This window comes from Cygnus olor, chromosome 8 (genome assembly GCF_009769625.2).
Source record: "Cygnus olor isolate bCygOlo1 chromosome 8, bCygOlo1.pri.v2, whole genome shotgun sequence".
Classification (NCBI taxonomy): Eukaryota; Metazoa; Chordata; class Aves; order Anseriformes; family Anatidae; genus Cygnus; species Cygnus olor.
In genome coordinates, this window is record NC_049176.1 from 10,746,312 (window position 1) to 10,765,732 (window position 19,421).

At 58.9% G+C, this 19,421-nt stretch overlaps 1 protein-coding gene across 1 annotated transcript; it reads left to right on the top strand.

Moving 5' to 3' along the window:
• Positions 1-764: 764 nt before the first annotated feature.
• UCK2 (uridine-cytidine kinase 2) lies at positions 765-17,945 on the top strand. Its single transcript, XM_040566428.1, has 7 exons — positions 765-1,012; positions 9,427-9,586; positions 10,491-10,587; positions 11,376-11,518; positions 14,946-15,043; positions 17,004-17,052; positions 17,554-17,945. The coding sequence occupies exons 1-7, from the start codon at positions 914-916 to the stop codon at positions 17,691-17,693; spliced, it is 786 nt and encodes a 261-aa protein (XP_040422362.1). The 5' UTR covers positions 765-913; the 3' UTR covers positions 17,694-17,945.
• The last annotated feature ends 1,476 nt before the right edge of the window (positions 17,946-19,421 follow it).

Genomic DNA, 19,421 nt, shown 5'->3' on the forward strand with positions numbered 1-19,421 from the left:
TATGTATTTTTGAAGTGAGCGTCATGTGTTCCCTCAGCCATCTCGTCCCTAGACTAAACCCAGAGTTCCCGTGGTCCTTCTGCAAAATCAGACCTCTGCCTGTTGCCGGAGGCTCCGTGTCTCCGCCAGGCCTCATCTCTCCCAAAACACGGTACCCAGCGGCGTTCGTGCCAAGCCGAGGGCCAGCGACTGCGTTCCGCCTGTGTTTTCTGTGTCCCAGCGGGATGTTTGCCTTTTTCACAGCGGCACGGCATTGACTCTTTGATCCGCTGCACCCGGATCTTTATCAGCGAAAGGCTGGCCAGCCAGCAGGTTCCCCTCTTGCCTTTTCACACCGGATTGCTCCCATCTCAGCGCAGCACTTCGCACCCACCCGCGTGGCCCCCACCCTGCACCTCGCTGGGCCTTTTTGCCTTTGCCTCCTGGTCTCTGGGGCGCTTGAGGCTCCTCTGGGCCTGCTCCCATTTAACAGAGCTGCGAGTATAACCTTTATTCCCGGCCTCGGGCTGCTAAGCAGCATCCTGGGGGTGCGAGAAGCCGGGGCAGGGGTGGGGGACAAACCTTGTGGGGTACACCGGCCTGAGACGCGCTGAGGGGGAGGCCCCGGGGACAGGCACTAAGGGACAGGGGCAGACACTAAGGGACGTTCCCCGGGGGACAGACAGAGCCCGGGGCCGAGGGGCAGGGACCCGGGGGCCGCCTCGCCTTTGTCCCCGGGGCCGGCGGGGGGGAGGCGCGGGGCCGGCGCGGCCGGGAGCCGGAGCATGTGCAGCTGCGGCAGGCACCTGGCAGGGAGCCGCAGCGCCGGGGATGTGAGGCAGGCGGGGAGGAAGGCCCTTGACTCATCAGATAAATCCAGCCCCGCCAGGAGAGCGAAGGCGGAGGAGGCGCGGCGCTGAGCACGCAGGGGAGGATGGCGGGGGACAGCGAGCAGCGGCTGGAGGAGCAGGGGCAGCCCAGCGGCGGAGAGCCCTTCCTCATCGGGGTCAGCGGCGGCACGGCCAGCGGCAAGGTGCGCCCACCGGCAGCGGCACCGGCTCCGGGAGAGCTCCGGGAGCTGCTCCGGGAGCGGGGCCGGGCGGCCGCCGCCGCGCCACGTGCGCTGCGGGGCCGGGCCCGCGGCGGGGACCCGGCGGGGACACCGCGGCGGGGAGGGGGGCTCCGCGCGGGCACCGCCGTCCTGCCGCCCCTCCTGCAGCCCCTCCTGCTGCCCCCCGGCCGGCAGCGATGCGGCTGCCCTCGGTGTTTTACCCCCCGGTCCCCCCTTCCCCCCCCCCCCCCCTCCTCCTCCCCGGTTCTTTTATTTTTATTTGGGTTTTGTATTATTTTTATTTTTATTTTTTTTGGGTGGGGGGGACTCGTGCAGGAGCCGGCGTGGTGCGGGGAGCTGCTGACTCACGGCCCCGCTTCGCCCAGCTCTGGGGGGCGAGCTGCGGGTGTTCCCGGGGGGCTGCTGCACCCCAGCCGCAGCGCCGGGGCTTTGCTCCGCAGCCCGGCCCGCTGCGGGGAATCCCTGCTTGCTCCTGTGCTCAGCCCGAGGTAGGTCGCTTTCTGTCCCAATACTGGAAGAAATATACTTTTTTTTTTTTTTTTTCCCCCCCCGCCTCGTTTAAGAGCAAACCCACAGCCGACCCATCCACCCAGCGCAGAAATTCTACCTGCTTTTTTTAAAGGGGAGAGCACCCATGGGAGGAGGAACACCTCTGAGATATTTCTCGCTAAGGGGACTGAGCGTGGGCCGCCACATGGAGACAGAGCCTGGTGTCTCTGGGTTCATTCGTGTTCGGAGGGGGCCTCTTTCTGGCTTGAAGGGTGGCGTAACCCAGCTGCTGCACCCCAGCCCATAATAACAGTGTTTTAAGAACGTGTCGCCAAGTATCCTATTGATTCTTGGACCGCAGATCCTCCTGCGAGGAGGAAAAATCCAGATATAACAGGGAAGGGATGGCGAGAGAGGATGCAATCTCTTCCACTGGGAACCAGGGCTGGGTTGTTCCTGCGGCACGGCTCTGGTGACTCAAATGCGCTGGGTTTGTCTGCTCTCTGATGCGTGGGGCTGCCTCTCTGTAGCTGTCCCAATAACATTGTGTCTGGCGCTGCTGAACTGTTATGTCTCTGAACACTGTGTCTCTGGCCCACAAGGTAAAAGCAGTGATTACAGTACAATACGCCGCAGTTGTTCCCAACTTCAAAGTGAAAATGCTTTAGCAGCAGCAGGCTGCCTTAGAAAAAAAATAGGGAAATGGTTCTTTCTAACTAGAGAGATGTACTAGCTGGCTTTTCCTGTCTCTCAGCTTTGATTCCCCCCCCTCCAGTGCTTGCTGGCTGCTAAAAACCTCAGTGCGGTGCTGCCCACTGAAGGGAGTCCAGCAGATCAGTACAAAGTTTGTGGGAAAAGGCCGCAAGAAATATGCTGGCAAAAAATAAAATAAGAAAAATATTTATTTATTTTTTAAAAAGCAAGCTTGCTCAAGGAGAAGCAATAGGAAGAAAGGAGCGGGGGCTTGCATACGTAGACCCTCAGTTGGCGCTGGAATGCTGCTGGGATGCAGCTGCTGTGGAGGGGCTGCCGCGTCCCTGGCACGCTGCGGGAGAGCGGCTCCCAGCCGGCCCCCAGGAGCACAAGGCTCCTGGAGGGAAGGCGAAGCAGGCACCTTTCCCACCGGGAAGGCGGCAAGTCCGTGCGACCCGCCTTCGCACCAATTGGGGGTTGTTGTCCCAACACACCCCTTTGGCAGCGCACCAGCCCCAAGATAACGGAGGGCATTTGCCGGCCGAGGGCCCCCCCCCAGCTCCTCCCACTGCTGCTTTTGTTGAGTCTAAGATGGGGGGAAAAAATGCTCCGCGGTCCCCCCACATCCCTCTCCGGGGCTGTGGAAGGCAGGGAGCCTGTTTGGAGCTTGCCGCAGCTTGTTGTGTCGTGTGGTGCCCTGGGTGAGCTGGCTCCCGAAGCCTTCCCACACGGGCTCGGGGCAGCGCTTGGCTGGCATTTCTTAAAGGCAGATTTTTGAGAAGTCGAGTCCAAATGCTGACTGCTGTTTCCTAGTGAGCAAGAGAGGCTTGAGGAACTTTTAGGACTGAGATAGGAGGTAGAAACCTGGTCATCCTCCTGCATTTGGGCCTGGAAAGAAACCTGGACTGCGCTGGGCGGACAGCTGGGGAGCGGCAGAGGTGCTGGGCAGGCTGGCGTGCTGCGGCCCCTCGGAGGGCAGTGCCAGAGCTGTGGTGGCTCCTCCCAAAAGCTTGATGGGAGACAGAGCTTCTCCCTTTGTCCCAGTAAATCCAAGCCATGTCCAGCACAGGCAAAGTGTGCTGCCGTCTGATGTGGAGGAGATGACTTGGCATTGAGACCCCCTCCTGTGCCAAAACCAGAGAGGACCGCAACCGCCTCATTCCCTCAGAGGGATTCCCATGGCTGGTGGTAGCGTTTTCGTTCATGCTAAAAGCCTTCAAAGTGCTCTGCTGAAGCTCTAGTTCTCTTCTTCTACTCGTGGTCTTTGTGCTAACAGCTTCTTCCCTCCCTCCCACGAGAGACTCCTGACTACAAAGCACCGCAGCACGCGAGGCAGGCTGCCAGGCTGGAGGGGAGCTCAGCAAGGTGATTACTGGGATGAGCTGGAAAATGTCAGGATATCTCCTGGAGGTCTTCAGGTGTCCCCACGTCAGCTGAGCTGCTGGGACGCTGCGGCTCTGCCGGCTTGCTGCCAGCAGCATCTGGTGCTGGGGTGGCTGCAGGGGTGGGGAGAGCTCTTCAAACCCAGGCTGAAGCATTGATTGCTTGGCCCCACGTGATGCGAAACGAAGTGCTGATCGCTACCTTCCAGCGGGAGGTTGTAAGAAAGGAGAGATTTACAATGGGCTGAGTGCTCTCGCTGGCTGCTTGATGATGTGAGGGCTGAACACGGGTGCCACCGGGGCCTGGTGGCTGCGCTTTTGAGATCTTTAATTAGTACAAAAAGTAGTAAATGTCCGTTTGAACATGCAGGCCTAAGAGTGTCCAGACTGCAGAGCACCAAAACTGCAGTGTGTGTTCAGCCAGGTGTCTTCTTTGCTGCTAATCCTCAAGGCACTTCTGCTTTCAACACCAAAACTGCTGTTTGGGGCCGATGTGGCTAGGCTGGATTCAGCCAGGAGGCTGAAGAAGGCACTGGGCAGGTGTGACAACCAGTGTCTTGGTCCCCAGGCAGTGAGTGGTTCCTCACATTTCCCCATGGAGCAGTTCCCTCTCCACACAGGGTTTCTTGTACGACAGAGAGCTCAGACCCCTGCACTAGCAAGGGTTGAGGTCCCCCACAGCAACCTGTGGGTCGTGACCACTGTGTCACCACCTGGATGCCCGGCAGAGAAGCCCAGGGGAGAGCCAGGAGCAACCCAGAGGCTTGCGCTAGCCACGGGAGCCTATGGAGGAGGACTCGCAGGGACTGCAGCAGCCTTGTGGCGGTTCAACACCATTTCCTGGTGACGTTTCATGGCTGGCAGGAGCCCCGGATCACAAGGTCTGACTTCATAAACGCTGGTGTCAGAGTGCGCTAGAGACTCGTCAAACCTTCTGGTAGAACACTGCTCTGTGCCAGCCACTGATCAGCCTGAGACACGGGGCGTTTTGATGGGTCAGCCCTTCCCTGGGGCCGACTGAGTATGTGCAAGCTCGCTGGGGAGCCACTCTGGTCTTGTCCCACGGGCTCCAGAAGAATATCTTGCAGCAAAAACAGGTGGATTAGGAGGGATTGTGTCAGGGGGGTTGTCTTTCTGCCCACACATCGTCTGTGTTCAGATCCTTTGCGTTTGCGTGCACCTGTTCGTGCTGGAACCCAGAACTGCTGATGCCGTGTGAATGAATAGGAACCTGGCTGTCCCAGTCCGGGACTGCTCAGCCTGTGGCTCGCAGAGGGAAGGGCAGCAGCGGTGAACCTGCCTGGGAAAGCTCTGGGTGGAGGCCCGGCCTTTTGGTACGAGAATAGCAAGTTTCCAGTCCCAGTGCTGCTGTACGCATGTGCTCCATTAGGACTAGAAAGGACTGCGTGGGTCACGAACTGGCTCTCTGCAGTTGCAGGCAGATGTTTCATAGATGCTCTGGGACCCTTCCCAATTTGGCATCTGTTCTGTGTGCCACCCCAGTCCACTGAGTGCTTCCTAATACTCTATAATTAATATAACCTTAGAAAAAATCGACAGTTAGCGTGTTGCAGGAGATGAGCTGTAGAGAAAGGCAGTGTTACAAGGGTCCTGATTTCCTGGGACTCAGTTGAGTAGAAGTCCCAGGTGATGTCTGGAAAGGAAGCCATGCCCTGTGCTACCGGGGGCATCATCCCAGCGGTCCCTTGATGTGACCTTAGGGGAAATCCTGTGAGATCCCGAAAATGGAGACTTTAAACTACAGGTGTGATGAGAACACCCGGCCAGGCTCCTGCAGATCACAGGGTCCCGCCTGGTGCCTGCAGCACTGTCCGGCTGCGTTCTCCCCAGTACCCATCTGAAGTCGTAATTCACAGCTACCCAAGAGGGACTGCGGGCTAATCTGCATAATAATATTGGTGAATTAGTTAGCTGAAGTGTATTTGAGCGGCTGGCTATAAGCCATGAGCGAATATGACTTAAATATGTAATGTAATTCATATATTTCAACTAAATGTCAGGCTTCGAACACCCTTCTGCCGGGTTCCTTTCCTGGTGCACCACCTCTGTCCTTTCAGGAAAATATGCTGGTGTTCTTCCCCAGGTACCCCCTGTGTCTTCCCTTCCCAGCAGAATAAAGCTGTGCTTCTTCCTTAAACACTAGCTAGTTGTGTGCTTGGTGCAGAGGAGGAATCCTGCAAGGGGAGCTGCAGCTGCTTCTGCTCAGGAACGACATCTCCGAGCTCTCTTCTCGAGCTGGGCTGTGCAGATACCTCCCTCTGAGCCGTCTGCGTGTGCTGCGGGTTGGTTCGCACAGCTTTCCCAGGGACCAGCTCGAGCTCAAAGAACGATGGCAGAGCGACCAGGGCTCCCTGCCTGCGTGCCTAGGAAGTCCTGCCTTGGCGTGGTGTGGCTGGCGTGGCAAGGGTCTGCTCGGCAACCTTGGAGGCTCAGAGGCTGCTGTGTCCTGTCTATATTTTGGTTTTAACCAGGCTCTGGAGCCATCCTGCTTGCTGGGCATGAATCAGCCCCAGCGTTTGCTTTGGGCCGTGACGAGTAAAGCTGTGTGTGGCTGGGGCATGTGTGAATGGTGGATGGCCGGGGAAGAGGCCGAGCAGAGGCAAGGAGGCCTTTCATGCTGTGCCTCTCACCTTCAAAGCATGTAGCAGAGCTAGAACTTGGGATGAGGCCCAAATCCTGGAGTTTCAGTGTAGGGATTCACGTAAAGCATCACTGCATCTCCCTCAAGTCATTCCTCTGTCTGCCTCTGCACTCCTGGGCTTCTCAGGGAAGAAATGATTTTCTTCACCCCCGGGAGAAGTGGTTGCTGGTGGGAGTTAGGAAGAGGGGAGGAAGAAATCGGGGCCCAGGTTGTCGCTTCAGGTGGGAGCTGGGTGTCAGCACCACGCATCCCCTGGGTCACCGTCCCACCAGTGCATACAGGCTGGCCTCATCCCAGCGTGGTCCTTCTTAGTCATGCTTTGGCCAACGTGTCCTCTTGGGTTCCTGCAGGCCTTCCCAGAGCCCAGCCACCATCATTTGCAGTTACGAGTGGATTTTTCACGCTCCTGATTAACTTTGGCCACGTGTATGTACATGGTGCTGGTCTGCGAGAAGGGGATTTGAGCAGGGCACTTGCGTCACTTACTTGGAAGATGTTTCCTGAGGCTGGGAGTTTCTGTTCCTGCTTGTAGGGGAATTTGTAACCTCTGCATTTCTGGTTTTTCTTCCTCCTTAGCGTATGGTGTTTGTCGACCAAGGGGAAAAGCTGCCTGCCCAGCTATAGGAGCGTTTGGGCTGGCATCAGGGAATGCCTGTCACAAACCGCCCTTGTTCCTGCCACAAGTGATCACAAGGAGGGGAAAACCCCTCTGCACCAAGACCTGGGGGGGAAACTGTTCTTACCAGCCCCAAAGAGGCTGCGGGAGGCCTCCCGGGGCCTGCTGTGCCACTGGGCTGGAGGAGCACGCTGTGTCCCCTGCGGGGCCTACAGGGAGCCAGGGTGGCACATGTGCCCCTTCCCTGAGCCCAGCTGTGACGGTCCTGCAGGGTGTCCTTGTGATCTTCCTCATCTGCCGCTTCTCGCAGCTCTCTGAAACCCACCAGAGAAAAGGGAAGGGGTCCAAAGCAAGGGGCATTTGCCACTCCAGGGCGCTAGAAGGTGAATACAGCCGGGATATGCTCCAGTCCTCTTAGGCCCCAGCGGGAAGGCCTACGTGTGAGCCAGGCTTTATGTTCCTCTCTCCAGCTGCTGAGGGTGACTTTCTCTCTGGGTTTTTTCTCACCGTCAGGTATCTTAAGTTGGGCATCGTGGAACACGAGGGTGATTCTCAGAGCTGATGGGGACTTCTCCTTGCTTTCCAGGATCAGTAGACTGGGCATGAGTGTGCATAAGGCAGAATAAGGACTGAGAGGAGCTGTCTGATGCTGTGAAATAATTTTATTGTCCATCTGTGTGCTGAGGTCCAAGGGGAGAGGGCAACTTGTGCGTTGGTTTCTCTGATCTGAAGGAGCTTTGCTCCCTTCCCCAGGCTGGGGAAAGCAGTTTCTGGTGCAGATCTTTATGGATCCCGCTGATCTGCGGGCTGGGGATCTGTCCTGGAGGCTGCGCTGGAAGGTGACTGATTAAAACTTGCATAAAGCCTGGGAAATCTGGTGTCCTCAGCAGCTGCGGCCAAGGCCGAGCCCTGCTGCGCCGTCTGCATGGGCAGCGAGGAACGGCAGCGGCGTCCAGGCGAGAGCGCGGGGAGGAAAAGCGGAGGAGAGGCACCGTGCACGCCCTGTTTTTGCACAACCTATGGGATACAGCTGGATAAGCAATAGGGCTGGAGAAGGATGTGGGGAGTGGGAAAACAGAGGAAACAGAGAACGGGGGCTCCTGCTCTGTCACGCACGCAGGTTGTGCGTGCCGAAGAGCCAGCGCCCGGCAGCGGCTCGCCGCGGTGCTTTGTTCTGGGCGCAGGGCAGGGCTGCCGACGTGGCTCGGGGAAGCACGGCTCGCCCGCCCGAGAAGCTGGGTGGGATGCTCAGGGAGACCCCGACCCTGGCCTGCAACCCGAACGTCTGCGCAGGGCCGCGGGACCGCTGTCGGGCAGCCCGAGCCGGTTCGCTGGCTGCGCTCGGCGGCTCTGCAGCACGGCTGGGGCTGACTCACAGCGCGGCGCGGTCACAGCCAAGTCAGGTCAGCCTGGCCCGAGGGGAAGAGACGCTCTCTGGGGACAGCAATGCCGTCAGATCTTCCAGCTTCGCAGGCAAACTGCCTTGCCCTCCGCCTGCCGGGGCGACCTCCTCTGCCAGGCGTGCCTTCCCCTCCTCCTTCCCCTCGCCACCGCTACCTGCAGCGCTGCCTCCCGGGGCTGCCAGCCAGGTACGGGGCAGATGGCCGAGCCAGCAGCAAGACGGGAGCATGGATAGAGCCACGGGCAGGCTGGGGCAAGCGAGCCTCTCACTGCAAAGCAGAGAGCTCGGCGGAGGGTATTTTTGGTGGCTGAGGCCAGCAGCAGCTCAGCTGGGTGTTTGCAGCGAGCATGATTCACGCGGGAGGTGAAGCTGCTCAGCTTGGTGCCAGGAGCACCCCTTTCCCCCCCGTCCCAAGTCGGGGGGATGCTGGGGGTGGATGGGCAGAGGTCCTGCTGGTGGCAGAGCACTGCCCACCAGCTTCACCTGGGCTCTCACTGGCCAGGGCGGGCAGCAGCCAAGGCCTCCTGTGACGAAGGAGAAGGGACAGAAGCGTGCTTTGGGGTTTGTCCCCCACGCCGTGCTCTGATTTGTGTCTGGTGCAAGCTGTCGGTCCCTGTGCCAGTGGCACTCGTGGGGATCTTGTGCCAGCAGCCAGAGCCACGTGGCTGTTCGGTTGCTGGCTCCGCAGTGCCCTTTGCTTTGCTGTGCCAAGAGGCACCAGGATATGCTCACAGCTGCTCCTCCCAGCCCTGGCAGCTGTGGCAGAGCTCTGATAAAGTCCCAGGGCTCTCCTCCTGGTATCTTTTCATCTTGGGCTTTATTTAGGGTATGAAGACAACCTGGCCCTGCCTCTCTGCAGATTTTTTTCTTCCTCCCTAGCCATGCAGCCATGGGGTTTCTGGGCTATGGGGATGCTGCTTGGTGCTGCTTTCACACCAGAGGGTCCCATGGTGATGCCCTTGAAGCACTTCTCCCTCTGTGCCTTTGGGCTGTGCCTTCGAGGAGACCACAAACTCCTGGCTGAAGGTCCAGCACGCGGTGTCCCATGCTTGCCATTACCTGGGGACATTCTCCCCACATGGCTCAGACACCACTGCCCCTGACTTGTCCCCTTTGCTGTTCTTTTCCCAGTCCTCGGTCTGCTCCAAGATCGTCCAGCTGCTGGGCCAGAACGAGGTGGACTACCGCCAGAAGCAGGTGGTGATCGTGAGCCAAGACAGCTTCTACCGGGTCCTCACCTCAGAGCAGAAATCCAAAGCGCTCAAAGGCCAGTTCAATTTTGACCACCCAGGTGAATGGAGAACGGCACCGGGGCCCTGCCGTGCGGCAGGGACAGGGTCTGGGGTGGGAGCCCCCATCCCACGGGCAAAAAGCCTTGCATGGACGCCAGGACTCTGTCTCTGCATGGGGCAGGCTGGGGATCTGTGGGCGGCTTAGTTAAGCCCTTGTGGAGCTAGGAGCCTTGTGTCGCCGGTGGGGCCACCTGTGTCTCCTGCAGCACAATCTCTGTCTTTCTGGGAAAGCAGCTGCCTGTGGGGTGGAGTGCTTGGGATGAGGAAGGGCAGGTTGTGAGCTCTCAAGCTCCTTAAGATGCTCCTCTTCTCCTCTCCGCAAAAACATGCCCTGGTTTGAAAACCCTTCTGGGTCAAGACCAGGGAGATCCAGCCTGACACAGCCCCCTGGAGCCACCAGCTCCATGTCCCTCCTTCAAGGAGGGAACCGTCTTGTGCAGCTGCCCTGCAAACCCCTCTGCCGAGGCGGCCGTGCCCTGCTGCTACAACAGGGGCTCTTTGAACTGTCCCCAGGCTTGGTGGGGAAATTCCAGAGCCACTGTCCCCTCGTCCCCACGAGGACAATGGCTGCAGGCAGCGAGCACCGAGCAAACAGAGCCCTGTCTGTCTGGTGGCTCAAGGCTGAAACACTGCTCCAGTCTCTGCGAGGGCTGGAGCCCCGGAGATGCCTTCCCAAACCCAGGCTCTCAGCGCTGCCGTACAAGGATGGTATTGATTTCTGCAGACCAGATCCCAGGCTGGTGCAAAGCAGCAGAGCCCTGGGCTTTGCAGCACCCGTGGGACAGGCAGGGCTTTCCTCCAGACACACCGCCAGAGCCACGAGCAGGGTGCCAGTGGCTCTGTCTAGGCTAAGCGCGGCGTTGCGTGCGAAGCCGCCTCGGGTAACGTTTGCTCTCTCCTCAGATGCCTTTGACAACGAGCTGATCGTGAAAACACTCAAAGAGATCACGGAAGGGAAGACGGTCCAGATCCCCGTCTATGACTTTGTCTCCCACTCCAGGTCTAACAGCCGCTCCTGCCTTGCTGCACCTCTGCTGCGGCGCGGCACGCAGCCCTGCCGCCCCAACCACCCGCCCCTCCGCTTGTGCCAACCCAAAGCTCCCATGCTAACGGCTCCAGGCCTCTTGGTTAGAGGATCCGAGGCTGGCACAGGCACAGTCTGGGGGTCTGGAAAGCTGCACGGCTATGTGATGCCATCCGGCAACATACAGGCAGCAGTGGAGGAGGGCTACGGCCCCCCACCCACACTTCCTCTCCCCGTAAACTCTGTGTTTGTGGCTGTAACAAGTATTCCAGGCTCAAACACTCCTGCACTGCCAGGAAAAGAGTTCTTGCAGTCCTTGCTCCCGTAACTCCTCCCTTGCATGCGTTCAGCTTGTTTTTGCATGCCTGCATTGGTCGGCATGGTGTGACCCTGCTCCTTGTCCCGCAAAAGCGCTGTGGCATCAGGGGAGCAGAGCTGGCCCCTGCGGGTTCCCCGCGCGCAGGCCTCCTGGGCTTTGCACCTTGGCATGTAATGCTTGCAAGCAGCAGCTGGCCGAGGCTGGGGGAGAGGGGCTAGTCTGCTTCCTGCTCTGCCGTTTGTCCTTCTAGGAAGCGTACGTATGCCTTGGATTCCCTTCGCCGCGGTGGGGTAGGTCTGCTCTCCCCTCGGTCGCCCCCCTGGTGCAGCAGCGATGTCCCAGGGCTGGAGCAGCGCCCAGGAGCGCCGCTGTTTACCCCCACCCCTCTTGGCTTGTTTTCCCCCCTGCCAGCACATTTTTGACTCTCCTCCTTCTCCTCTGCTAGGAAAGAGGAGACGGTGACTGTCTACCCCGCCGACGTGGTGCTCTTCGAAGGCATCCTGGCCTTCTACAGCCAGGAGGTGCGGGATCTCTTCCGCATGAAGCTCTTTGTGGACACGGATGCAGACACTCGGCTGTCCCGCAGAGGTGAGGCCCAAACTTGCCCAGTGCAGCAGGGAGAGAAATGTGGCCGAACTGTGGCTCCTAGAAACGTGAGAGAAATGTGGCTCCTAGCAGGGATCCAGCAGGGGTTTTGGTGCCTTGTCTGGGATCCCTCCTTTGATGCGTGCAGCAGTGCAACTCCAGAGTGTGCTGTGTCCTCGCGTGGCCTCGTGCCACGGCAGCCGGCACAGTCAGCTGGTAGCAGCAGAGGAGGGCGCGGTGGGCAGAGCGGGGCAGCTCGACGTCTCAGTCAAAAGGCAGCGCCCGATGGATCCGCTCAGGACCCGGGGTATGGGTGTGCTCCGAGGTTGGCAAATGGGTGTGAGGGTGTCCGTCCTGGGTGATGCATACGGGGAGTGTGCTCATACATTCGGTCTCTGCAAGCACAGCAGCGTGGAGTCTCTGTGCTCCTTGGCACTGGGGTGAAGACTGTGGGGGCGAGGAGCCCTAGGAACCACAATATCCCTCTGTAGGACTCCCCCCGTCCAGCTGGCTTGGCTGCACGTTGCTGGGTGGTGCAGGAGGAGCTCCAGCTCTGCCAAGTCTGCGCAGCTAGAGCTGCCTTTAAGAGTGGGGTTGCTGGTGAAGCGCCTGAGCCTCCTGGGTGACCAAGAATTAGGGGGTTCTTGGGGCAGAATTCAGTTCTGTCTGAACTGTTCCTCCCCGTGCCTGATCTCTGACAGCCTCCCCAGCGTGTCTGGGATGCAGATGACTTAGAGGAGGGGTCCCACGCAGGCCTTTGCGCTGTGACAAGAGAAGCGTGTCCCAGTGCTTCAGCTGGGGACTGCCTGTGTGCATGTAGGACTGTCCCACTCAGAGCCAGAACTGGTCTTGCCTGCTCAAAGTCCTGCAGCCCTCCTGCTGCCAGATGCACAGCCTCCTCCGTGCGGGGATGTCATCAGTGCTGATGAAAAGCTGCTCTTTACGCATCCTCCTTGACCCTGCCCACTGTTCCTGCGTGACTCATGCGGGGAGCTGACAGCACACTCATCGCAGGGAGACGTATTAGCGGGTCACAGATGCACGTTTGCAAGATCCTGCAACGTGAGCCTTATCCCATAAACAGACTATGCAGTGCAGGCCCTTGGGTGGGCAGCCCGTGTTTTTGGCAGTGCCCTGTATCAGCTGTCCGAAGGCATTTGTGCATCTGCAGCGCCCTGTGACCACGTGTGCATCCCGATCGCGCTCTGCAGCGCCTGCTTCGGTCACTTTGGGCCATTCTCAGGGATTTCTCCCACCCAGCATCAATCACTAAAGCCTCGCAAAGGGGCAGCTGGGCTGCTGCTGGCTGGCTGAGGCGCTGGTGTCTCCTCGTCGGGGCAGCTTGTCTGCCTCCCGGTAGGGAGCTGCCCGTCCATGTGGCGAGTCTCCTGGCCTGCCGTCATCAGTTGGTAGGACCACCACAGCAGCAAGTCTGTTTACTGTACGTCTCCCTGGCATTGCTGGGAAAGGAAGGCCAGCGTGTGAGATGCCGAAGGTGTAATCATGTCCCTGGAATGTAGCTGGAGGCGGCTTGTAGCAAGAGCGAGTCGGAATCCTGCGTTGTGACATGGCCCTGGGCCATCTTGCTCTCCCAGAAGTCCTGAAGAGTTGCAGCAACGGGCTTTTGGGCTGGGTGGCAGCAGGAGATGAAGTTCCTGGAAACGTAGCTGGCAGCTCAGTTAATCAGTAGCGCTGGGGTTCAGTACGTGTGACTTGCACTGCCCCCATCGCAGCATCTCTTCCCAAGAAAAATGCTGCCACCAGAGTGCAAGGGCCCAGATCTGCCAGGTGCCTCCAGCAGCCTGGTCCGTGCAGAGCTGCTTCTGGCCAAGGTCCCTCGCTGCCCTGTCCTGTGCCAAATTCCATAAAAAAAAAAAAGACCAAGCCAGGTGTCACATGCATTTTTCAGGTCTGATTTGAGTGATGCCTGCTGGCTCTGGACGGGTGCTGACGGGTCCTTGGGACACTGGCCTGCCCTGCGAGTAGAGGGTGATCCCTCCAGATAGGGCTGCGTGCTCCTCTCGCTGGGACGTGTTGCTCTGGGGCCAAGTACAACACAGCAGGTGCTTGATTCGTGTTTTGGGGGTCATTGCCCTGCGGTGGTGTGCCCTGGGAGCAGGCAGGAGAGCTCTGCCCTGCCAGGAGCACCCTGCAGCCCGGGCACTCACCCTTGCAGCTCGCGGACCTCCTGCACTGCCCCAGCGGGGTGTGCAGTGTGTACACCCTTGCTGTGCTGCTGCTTCCCTGCCCCAGAGCAGCCAACAAACAGGGTGTGGGACCTGGGAAACAAAAGTCTCTCTGTCTTGCCTCTTTTTTTTTTTTTTAAATTTTCCTTGCTTTTTTTTTTTTGTATTGTTTGTGCTGGGGCTTGCTCCCGCTCTCCAGAGAGGGCAAGGAGCTGGCTGGAGCAGCCTGAGCTGGCCAAGCCCTTCCAGGAGCTGGCCACGTGGCCAGCCCCTCGCCTCCCCACGTGGGGCTGCGAAAAAGCAGGCAGTGAGCAAACCGAGCCGTGGGGACGCTGCCAAGCCACCATCCGGGGAGCAGCACCGGCCTGGCCCTGCAAGCAGGCGGGGGCTGGCCGCCGAGCGGCTCGGGCGGGCTGGCGGCACGGTGGCTCGGCTCGGCTTGGCACGTGGAGGAGGCTGGCTCCCAACCCAGCGCTGGGGAAAAGCCAGGCAGCCCCTAGGGGAGAGCCAAGACCCGTCTGCTCGGCCCCGGGGCTGTGCTGGCCCTCACCAGGGGATCGAATTCCTGCCGGACTGGGGCACGTGCCTGTGCTGAAGGGGTTTCGGATCGGAGCTGGCAGCAGCCCAAGCGCCAGGGTGCAAACAGGGTGCAAGGCCTGAATGGCACAGCGAGCAGTAGGCAGCCTCTTCTCCTGCCTCCTGGCTTCCTCCCGGGCTGATCTCCTCCCAGCACGGCACCAGCTTCTGTTTTTGAGAGCCTGCTTTGCCTCCCGGTCCCACTCAGCTGGGGACAGCACGAGGAGGCCTGGCAGAGCTGCGTGCGTGGGTTTTGCTCCCCTCGGGTCTGCAGACCTGAGCTGAAGTGTGCCTTTGTGTGAGCACATAGTGAATCCCAGAGCTTCTCTCTTTGTGCACCTTTCCCCCGGGACGACTGGGAGAATGCTCTGACCCCAGAGGGAGAAGAGGGGCGTAAAGGCTGAGGCTGGGGACAGCCAGGACTGGGGTGGCACTTACAGCGGGAAATGTGCTTGCAGAGCTGATGAGGGAGGGAGGCCAAGACAAGCCCTTGGCTCCTGGGAAGGCTTGGAAGTGGGCTGGGTGTGCTCGGACGTGTGGGCAGCAGCTTCCAGGAACACGAACCATAGGGAAAATAGCAGGGTGGCCGGCCAAAACCTTGCTGAAGGGAAGGGAGGTGGAGAAATTCATGTCTAGGCTCCTGACTGTGTTTTACGCCTTCCCCTCAGTGCTACGAGACATCAGTGAGCGAGGCAGGGACCTCGAGCAGATCTTGTCGCAGTACATCACCTTTGTGAAGCCTGCCTTCGAGGAGTTCTGTTTGCCAGTAAGTATGGGGAGCAGCACACGCAGGAGCCTGCCAGAAAGGCCTCTATCCCCGGCCAGCTCATCAGACAGCAGCATTACACGTGCCGGTGCTGTCTCCCTGCAGGCGCTGGCAAAAAAAAAAAAAAAAAGGGGGGGGGGGGTGTCAGTGCTGGCCGGGACAGGGCGAGATGGGGACTATTTGTACAGCCACTGCCATCCCGGTGAGATCGCTGTCCCCATGGGAAGGCAGACACGGCAAGAGAAACCCCTCCCTGCACGGGGTCAGCCAAGCCAACGCCAGGCAGCTCAGCAGATGCCAGCCAAGGACGGGTGATCCTCGGCTGCATCTGGCTGGGGAATAGGTCGCTGTCCCCAGGCAGTGACCACCGTGCCTGCCTCCTGCTCCGGGCTGTTCTGCCTGCTCTTTTCACCGTGTGCTGCTGGCTGGGTGCTTGGGAGAGCAGGGGAGCTTCTTCCTTTGCTCTGTGCTGCAGGATGTGGCCTTGCAGGTCACATTTCCCACCCGGTGAGAGGTGAAGGTGTAGAGCAGATGGACCTTGCTGGGGACCAGGGTTGCAGGGCTGCCTGGGGCAAGGAAGTGACTTTGGGAGCTGATAATTGAGGTAGGAAGCCAGGCTCTCTAGCAGACAGGGACTTTGAATGCAGGAGAGCACTGCAGTCCCAGAGAACTTGCAGGTGATGGAGCATGTTTGCAGGTCCAGCCATTGCACGCCTCTCCTGGCCACTGCTTCGTGGAGAGGAGCCTGCAGCTTGGTTCTTGAGACTTTTCAAGTTATACAAGGCATTCCTCATTCTGGAGGAACTGAACCAGGAGTTCCACAGCCTGGAAACTGAGAGTCAGAAGTGCTAACACGAGCTGAACCTGTGCCTGATGTTTCTTGCCCACAGAAACATCACTGTGCCTGTCCATGTGGCCAGCTCTGCCCCCTCCCATGAGAGGGACCTCTGCCCCTGGTGAACACCAGAAGGGGCCTGGGCTCCAGGGCTCCCTTCTCCCTGTCTCACGCAGATGTGGCTCTGTGGAGCAAGGTCCAGTGTTGGTGTCAGTCCCAGAAAGGCTTTTTCAGGGAGACAGGTCCAGCTGGGTGCCTGGCAGGTCCCCAGCAAGGTGAATCCCCGGCTTTGCAAAGCAGCAGACGCTGCATCAAGTCTGCTGAAGAGTGTAGAAGGGTAAAATGTGAAACAAGGAGGGTAGAAAACAACTGCCTTGTGCCCACCCACCAGCTCTGGACTGGTCTGCTCCCACCTGCAACCCAGTGGTGGGCTTGGCTGCAGAGCGATTATGTGGTTGTGGAGCAGGCTCAGCACCCACCGCTGCTGTTACTCAGCTCTGAGCGCGTCCTGGAGATGTTTGATAGGGCTGGAAGTGCCTGGAGGTGTCAGATCACACCCTTGGCCCCGCAGGCTGGCTTGCTCGCTGATTGTGGAGCGTGGCTGTCAGGAAGCTGATCAGCTGTAAAAGCTGGCACAAGTTGGAGAGGAAACTGAGACTGGCACCTTCAAGCAAAAATAGGCCGGGACTGGCATCCTGAGTCGGCCTTTTTTTGCAAGTGTTGCTGGTAGAAAACTTCTCCCAATTCCCAAGCAGATCAGCCCTGCATGTCCACGCAGCCCAGGCATGCCAACTCTTGCTCTTCTACCAAGTCTGCCTGGATTTGGGGTGAGGTTGTTCCCTAGAGCATCAGCTGCTGGAGTGCTGTGATCACAAGCCTTTGTTGGGCTGCTTCTTTCTGGAATTTGAGCTCAGGGAATTGAAGTCAAGGTGCAAAGTGTGGCCCTCAAAATGCAGAGCGGAAGGCAAAGAAGAGGTTCCAAAATGTATCATCAGCATCAATGCACCTCCCAGAGGGTTTGGGCTTGGTGAGGGGAGGGACGGGACCTGCCGCAGGAAGCGGTGTAATGCCCCAGCCTGGCGGCTCTCCACTTTCCCTGTAACACAATGCTCTCTTTCTTCCCAGACCAAGAAGTATGCTGACGTGATCATTCCCAGAGGAGCAGATAATGAAGGTGAGCAGACCCAGATCTTGCCGTTATGTCCTGGTGTTACGTAGGAGGTAGCGGGGGCCACCACGGAGGTGATTCAGCCCACGGCCACCCGAGAGCGTGCTGGTACCTCGCACGCACCGAGCTGAACCCTGCCCCGTGCTCCTGCCTGGTGCATCGGTGCCTGGGAGTTTGTGCTCCTCTTATCAAGCCTGGGAGCCCGTCTGTGTGCAGTGCCTCCGGGCAAACAACTCCCAGCTCATCCCACGCACAGGGAAAGGTGCCTCTCCGGGGCCAGGCGTGCAGGGACGGTCAGGTCTCCCCCTGGCTGGAGCCTGCCTGACCACGCTGGCCAGGAGAGAGGGAATGAAGTGGCAGTGAGGCAGCTCCTCCCCGCAGGGTTGCAGCTCCCCACCGTGGGATGGGAGGCGGTGAGAGCAGGGTCGTCGTCTCCAGCTTGGCTCTAGTTTTCTAGAATCCTAACGCAACCTCTCCCCCGTGTCTCTCCCTCCCTTCTGCTCGCAGTGGCCATCAACCTGATCGTGCAGCACATCCAGGACATTCTTAACGGAGGACTCAGCAAACGCCAGAGCAACGGCTACCTGAACGGCTACACTCCTCCCCGCCAGCGGCAGCCCTCAGAGTCCAGCAGCCGGCCTCACTGACCCCGGGCGGCAGGCGTGAGGCTGGGGGCGGAGGGCGCTGGGGCCCTGCCACTGCCCCCCTGTACATACTGTCTGTTCATTCCCCCCTTATCTATTTAAGAAACCAGACGGAGACGAATGCCTTTAATTTTGTATGTTGGAAATGCCGAATGAGAAGCAGCCGGCTGCTCGGGAGCCTGGACCGCCCACAGCTCCTGGCCTTGCTCAGTAACTCCTCCAGCATGGAACCGGCTATAAATCTCTATAAATATAGAATTGCTCTATTTTTGTGTAAATGCAGAATAACGTAAAATTACTTGCCGTAAGGTATTTGCCAGGCTTGGTGTTGCTGGGAGGGGGCTGGGAAGAGGGTCAGGAGGGGAAGAGATGCTGGGGTCAGGATCCTCACCTCGTAGACGAGAGGAAGAGCATCCAACAGCTGCTTTAGTATCTCTGTGGTCTCCTTCCCAGGGAAGGGATGAGCTGTGCTGGAGCAGGCAGCTTCAGCGTCACACAGACTTTGCGACTAGGTTCTGGTTGCCCCCTCCTGCCGTTGCCGCTCAGGTCCAAAGCAGCCTGGTTTGGGCTGGCAGGCACTGCACAATGCCACGGGGAGATGGGAGAACAACGTGCAATCCCTCCCCTGACTGTCTCTGCAGCTCCAGGTCTCAGTTCCTCAACAGCATGCGTGTGGGTTTCTGACACACCTTCCCCTGCTGGTGTGGGGGCTGTTGTTGCACTCTCCAGCAAAAACCTGGCAGGTGAGGCTGGGAATCTGGTCGTGGGCATGGCAGCCGCTGCCTGTAGCGGTCTTGCTGCCTGGCTTCTGTGGGTAAAGGACATGGGTGACACAGCCCTGCTGGAGCTCGGCCGTGTTTGGGGTGGGACTCCTAGCCAAGCTGCAGGCTCAACCCCACAGGTCTGTAAGATACAATTAAGAGAGAAGCAGCCTCTACCAAAAGAAAGGGGCAATGGGTGCTGGAAAGCAGCTGCAAAGCTTCCTGAGGTGGGGACAGCAGTGTGTAGCAGTCTCCCTAACATCTGTCTCCACGTGTCACATCCACGGGTCCCAGCTGGATGCCCTCTTCCCCCCTTTTCAGAGCACGCTCTTGCCTGGCCTGTGTCCCTTCATCGTGTGCTGGGGGAGGACACGGTGTCCCCACAGTGGCATGCTTGGGGCTGCACTCACTCGCTCGGGGTGAGAATTAGGCTCCCCTAACCTGGTAGTGCTGCCGTAGCCCAGGAGAGCCTGGTGAGGCTATTCTGCAGAACCTGGAGAGCAAAGTGGGGCAGATGGGCTGGGGCAGGGGCTTGGTGGGAGTCAGGGAAGGAAGGGGATGTGATGGGATGGTAGCCAGGAAGGATCAATTGGCACATGCTGCTGGGTTTGAGTTGCCCCACCAAAAAACAAGTCTCAGAGGCATCCCACAAAGCCTGGAGCAAGGACCCTCTTAGCCTTGCTCTCTCTGATGGTTTTCACTCCTTCCAGAGCATTGTTCTTGCTCTGCATGGTTAAAAGCTTAAGACTTTAGAAACCCAGTGCTCCATCACTCTCCAGCCCAATGTGAGCCAAGACGAGCTTTGATTTTTAACCAAGAGAACAAGAAAAGAAATTCCTCCCCAAGTCTGCTGGGGCAGGCTTATTCCCTCTTGGTGTGTGATGGGGACTTGCATCAGCCCTTCATCCCCCTCACTGTCTGCAGACACCCCCCGAGGCGTGACAGCTTTGTCATAGTAAAGAGCTGTCAC

What these genes read in the sequence shown, in the direction of transcription:
- UCK2 (XM_040566428.1), top strand. Translation starts at nt 914, where the DNA reads ATGGCGGGGGACAGCGAGCAGCGGCTGGAGGAGCAGGGGCAGCCCAGC. An exon ending in GTTCAATTTTGACCACCCAG is followed by an intron (nt 9,587 to 10,490) that starts GTGAATGGAGAA and finishes CTCTCTCCTCAG; the next exon opens with ATGCCTTTGACAACGAGCTG. An exon ending in GACTTTGTCTCCCACTCCAG is followed by an intron (nt 10,588 to 11,375) that starts GTCTAACAGCCG and finishes CTCCTCTGCTAG; the next exon opens with GAAAGAGGAGACGGTGACTG.